The sequence below is a fragment of the Mchenga conophoros genome, linkage group LG10 (genome assembly GCF_057382185.1).
Source record: "Mchenga conophoros isolate Kocher_MC1m ecotype Shallow Benthic linkage group LG10, M_conophoros_male_GT1.1, whole genome shotgun sequence".
Lineage (NCBI taxonomy): Eukaryota > Metazoa > Chordata > Actinopteri > Cichliformes > Cichlidae > Mchenga > Mchenga conophoros.
In genome coordinates this window covers 35,352,908-35,358,525 of record NC_140535.1, presented here as the reverse complement: position 1 = coordinate 35,358,525, position 5,618 = coordinate 35,352,908, and the positions used below count along the sequence as shown (strand labels likewise).

General features: G+C 40.5%; 1 protein-coding gene and 1 pseudogene across 1 annotated transcript; both read left to right on the top strand.

Annotated features, from left to right (window-relative positions):
* LOC146566343 (olfactory receptor 5AC2-like) overlaps window positions 1-1,562 on the top strand; it is a 3,153-nt pseudogene extending 1,591 nt beyond the window's left edge.
* Window positions 1,563-3,048: 1,486 nt separating this feature from the next.
* Window positions 3,049-3,987, top strand: LOC146566342 (olfactory receptor 4E1-like). The gene has a single exon (XM_085288016.1). The coding sequence runs from the start codon at window positions 3,049-3,051 to the stop codon at window positions 3,985-3,987; it is 939 nt and encodes a 312-aa protein (XP_085144142.1).
* The last annotated feature ends 1,631 nt before the right edge of the window (window positions 3,988-5,618 follow it).

Below are 5,618 nucleotides of genomic sequence, written 5' to 3'. Positions count from 1 at the left end.
TCCTACATACTTATTATGACATCCAATATCGGAATCGTACTCCTGGTTTTCATCGACCAAAATCTTCATCATCATCTATCATGAGCCCCCGTTTGCTTTCAGATATTCTGCTGCCTCCATCTGAGCGCCTCACCAGTTATCATGAGTGTCTTATTCAGGCTTTTACCACACATATGTATGTCACCACTTCCCACACTGTGCTTATGATTATGGCTTTTGACAGATATGTGGCCATCTGTAACCCTCTGCGATATGCTTTCATAATGACCAACAAAATGATGATCGAGCTGACGGTTCTGGCCTGGGGAGTGGCCTTCGTTTTGGTCGGGGTTCTGCTCGGACTGACCATATGGCTAAGTTGATGCAGGACCATGATCACAAACCCTTTTTGTGACCCTCATTGTTTAAGCTGTCCTGTGACAGTGTGGTCATTAACAATGTCTATGGGCTCACCTTCACTGTGATCCTGTTCACAGGTTCTGTACAATAGTGCTGACCTATACTCAGATTACGGTGGACTGTGTGACCAGCAAGAATAAGTCTTTGAACAGTAAAGCCTTAACCCTTTAAGACCTACCATAGAACCAAGTCCGCCAGAGCTTATAGTATATTTTTACATGCTGTGGAGCCATTTTTGGGAGCATTTCAAGTTGCTATACATCAATACAACCATTATAGCCCAAATTGTAATAATATGTCTGCATTAAGTGCATAGTACTTACATAAATTGCAAAAAAGTGCAATAAACTACAAAAAAATTGAAAATTGTTTTTGTTTTTTAACATATATTTCTAGTTAGAGAAATTTAAGAGGCTTATCCCTCAAAACTGTAAATACCACAGGAAATTTATTTTAAGTGTCTTCATAGTTTTCTTTTTGAAATACGCCAATTTTTATATATTGCAGGAAAAACGAAAATAAATATTAAAATGCAAATTTGCAAAAATAACAGCATATGCATCAAAATAAACTATTTCCAGCAGTGCAATATGAGTCCTCAGCATCCCAGAAATGACACAGAAAGTCATAAAGTCAAACATAACTTTTAAAAACACCAGTATAGGCTCATAAGGCCCTGATGGTAAAAAAAACTACATTTCCGCAAAATGACGTCACTTCCGGTTTCGGGCAGGTAACAAACAGCTGATCGATTGGCAAAGCGTGTTTCTGGAATATTATGTTTTTGTTGCTGCAAGTGGTTTTATGCAGTTTTTGGAAAGCTATATGTGGAAGGAAACTGTGACCGAGGACAAGCTGATGGCATCAGATGTAAGTACAACTCCTCCGGTTTCATATGCAAAAAAAATTATTGTGCTAGCTCACGTGGTTGCAGAGCTATCGGGATTTAAAAATAGTTGCGCAAAACGGAGTGTGCTGCTCTGACCGGCTTTAAAGGGTTAAAGACCTGCAGCACCTACCTCTTTGTCTGCATGATTATGTTATTTACTGGGATTCCCTTTATTACTCTGCATCGCTTCCTCGTTATACTCAGTTGTATCTCTTTTGACTGGTGTGCAGCCAAAAGAGATACAACAATTCCTGTCAAAGCTGTTGCACTTTAGAAAGATTTTGCCATCTAAATAAATATTTAAGTAAGAAGAAATATGCTTATTTAAATATAATTATAGTTCACATCCACCAGGTGACCATACCTCGAGATTAGAATTAGGTTGTATTTCAGTCACATGCATGCATCAGTTGTCATGCAGCCTGGTGGATATTAAAAGATGAAAAGGTGCCTAATGTAAGAACACCTGAAAACTGTTCCACTGATAAAGAAGTGAGTGTGATAAAATTGCAAAACATACACACAAACGTAGCATCCATCTGAGATTAACTGCAGGATTTTTATTTAGGGTTATCCCTTGCAGTACAATGCCAAATAACCAAAAATCGTGCACTGATGGTTACTAGTCTCTCCACAGAGCACACTAATGTATGAACATCACAGAGAAATAAGAGAGGGCTCTCTAGTATAAGAGCCAGAATGTGCCAGCTTTTAAAAGGAGTGTTATATCAATTTGTCTAAAAGCTTTTTCAATGATAATTTTTAGAAAATAATTTTAGTCACAAAAGATCCTGGAAACATTCTACAAAACAGGTTTATGTGATCAGAATAAAAATAGCAGTTGTACTATCATGGTTAACAATCCCAATAACATTCATTAGGAAAACCAAACTACCCATAAACACATGAGTGATGGTTGGTAAAATTTTTATTTACAATAATACATGAAAAAAATACATTTCTTTAACTTAAAGATGATGAAATGTGTCTATTCGCCTTCTTCTTCTTTCCTGTCATAAATCTCCTGTTACGATGGTGGTTGTTCACATTAAACATCTGAAACTCATATGGAAACATACATTTTAAAGGCGACCCACCCGAACCCATTGGGAAGATTTCCCTCCAATAGTGAATCTACATTGATCTTCACTAAAAACCTTTGAGTATAGAAATGGCTGTACTTTCTAATGCAATACTTTTGGTGAACTCTTTTAATTAAGACTGAACATCTGAGCTTTCAGAGGCAAAAACCATATATCAATAAGGATATGTGTCACATATAAAACACATCGTTCAGTGCATCATCGTCTTAACAGATCTGTCTTGGGAGGAAGTTGCTTAGCAACAGTTGACCTGCCAACATGTGAAGCTGCAGCTGATGACTACTGATGAAACACATAAAAGTGTCTGGGACTTTCTTCATGTTTGGGCATGGACGGTGGTTTATGGGAGGGTGGGAGAAATATGGATGTCTGCTGTCTCCTGCTTTTGTTCCAGTAGCTCTGAACTTTAGAAACCAAACTATCAGAGCAACGCTTTCAAAATGTCTTTCTTGATAATGCAGATGTGGAAAGAGACCAGTTTAAGAGTCTGGTAATCTTTATTCAACTTTTAAATGTGACAAATATGATCGCCTCTGTTGTCTGATGCTGGATAAATTGCTGTTGATTGTCTGTGCATTGCTGCTGTCGTGTTTGTCGTTAATACTACAGGATGTACAGGATAAACTAGGACTTACTACTGGATATTCACAGTAAAATATGGACAACCAGAGCTTAAATGCAGATATCCTGATCCTGGGGGGCTTAAAGGTCACCCCGAAGTTCTCTATTGCTGCCTTTATCTCCCTCCTCCTCGTGTACATTTTCATCATGGTGGCTAACATTGGCTTGGTGGTGTTGATCTTTATGGAAAGGAGCCTGCACCAGCCAATGTACTTGCTGTTCTGCAACATGAGTGTAAATGAAGTGTTTGGGTCCACCATAGTGGTTCCTCATATACTCAGAGATCTTTATGTGTCTGACTCGGAGCGATACATTCATTACATCGTCTGTGTCGTTCAGGCCTTCTGTGTTAATCTCTATGGAGGCGTGTGTCACACTATACTCATGACCATGACTTTTGATCGATACATGGCCATTTGCAACCCGCTGCGCTACACCATCATAATGACCAACTGGATGGTGGTAAAGCTGTCGGTGGCAGCGTGGGCGGTGGTGTTTGTCATGGTGTCGATCCTCCTCAGTCTCACGATCCGCCTTTCACGCTGCAGGAGATTCATAGACAACGTGCACTGCGACAACGCCTCCCTTTTCAAACTCTCCTGTGAGGATGTCGTCATCAACCACGTGTTTGGCCTGAGCTACAGCGTGCTCCTGCTGGGCTCCTCCATTGGCAGCGTGACTCTCACCTACATTAAAATTGCCACTGTGTGTTTGCGGAGCAAAACCAAGACAATAAATAGCAAGGCTCTGCAGACCTGTGCCACCCACCTCACTCTGTACATCATCTTAATGTTCTCAGCCTTCATCATCATCATCCTGCACCGTTTCCCTCATCTTTCCGACCACAGGAAGATGGTGAGCACTGTGGGTGAAGTAGCCCTGCCGGCGCTCAATGCTGTCATCTATGGGCTGCAGATTAAAGAGATTAGGCAGAAGATTGTGGCCTTGTTTCAGAGGAAAGGGCATTTACAATGATACGGGAGCAAAACATGTACAGAATGTGTCTTCAGTGATGTGTACATAGTTTTTAATTACATCAGTGAAATTATGGACATATAGCTGTACTCACAGCAGCGAACACCAGTTAAAACACTTTGAGGTCTAAATCATCAACAACATTAATGTGTGATTGTGAGAACAGTTTACAAAAGCCAAATATTACATATTTTCATATTAAAGAATGATTCGTGTAACCAGAGGATGCCATAATCACCTACATTACCTAATATTGACCTGTGTTGTGAATAAAAAAAGAACTACTGTGCTTCTTTTCCTTTCCTTTTTTTTAACCAAAAACTCCCTTAAAGTTTTTTGAGCATAGGGTTCACATCCACACCACTTTCAATGTATCACTGAAGCTATTTCTTCTCTGAAAAATGGTTGGTTGTAGGACGAGCCTTACTCAAGGCAAATACACATGGAGACACAACCAGGGCTTAGGTGTCTAGGCAAGAAAGTTGAGTGCAAGAGGAAACACATCAATGCTCAACCTTTCACGAACCAAGAGGAGCATCAGTATCCATCAGCATTTTAGAATAGAATAGAATAGAATTCAACTTTATTGTCATTGCACATGCACAGGTACAGGGCAACGAAATGCAGTTTGCATCCATCCAGAAGTGCTTTAGTGATATAGATATATTACAATATATATTAGCAATAATATAGATATGTGAGTATATTACAGAAATGGGTCTATTATGTTATAATGTACACGGTATGAGGTATGTTGTGAATATTCTATAACTATAAGTATGTACAGGCTGTAGTGAGTACAAGCTATGTACAGGCTATGAACAGGATATAAATATGAAAAACTATACAGAATATGAAATAAATAACTTTACAGAATCTGAGATATACAGCTATACAGAAATGGGAACTATGCAAGTTGTAAACAGTTGTAGGATTAAAAATTATCGAATGTACAGAATGATTATTACAGAGCTATACAGTAGTGCAGTTAAGATAAGTGAGGGTGTAGATAGTTTCTACAGAGGCTATATAAAGTGCTAGTGGTTGTGAGTGGTGGTTCACTCCATGTTATTATTGTGTGTTTGAGGGTACAGTTGTCCATTGTGGGTGTGTGTATGTTCAGTCCATGAGTTTAACGTGGGTCAGATGTCAGGAGGCAGAGTTCAGGAGTCTGACAGCTGTGGGGAAGAAGCTGTTCCGGTACCTGGTGGTCTTAGTCCGGAGGCTCCTGTAGCGCCTCCCAGAGGGCAGGAGGGTGAAGAGTCCATGGGTGATTGGGGTCTTTGATGATTTTCCCAGCCCTTTTCAGACACCGCTTCCTGTAGATGTCTTTTATGGCAGGAAGTGGTGCTCCGGCGATGCGCTGGGCAGTTTTCACGACCCTCTGCAATGCCTTCCGGTCCGAGGCAGAGCAGTTCCCGTACCAGACTGTTGTACAGTTGGTCAGGATGCTCTCGATGGTGCAGGGATAGAAGTTCACCAGGATGTCTGAGGACAGGTGGTTCTTCCTTAGAGTCCTCAAGAAGAAGTGGCGCTGGTGAGCCTTCTTGACCAGCTTGGAGCAGTTGGTCATCCAGGTGAGATCCTCGGAGATGTGGACTCCCATTTTTCAGAGAGGGGGAGAAGCCGAG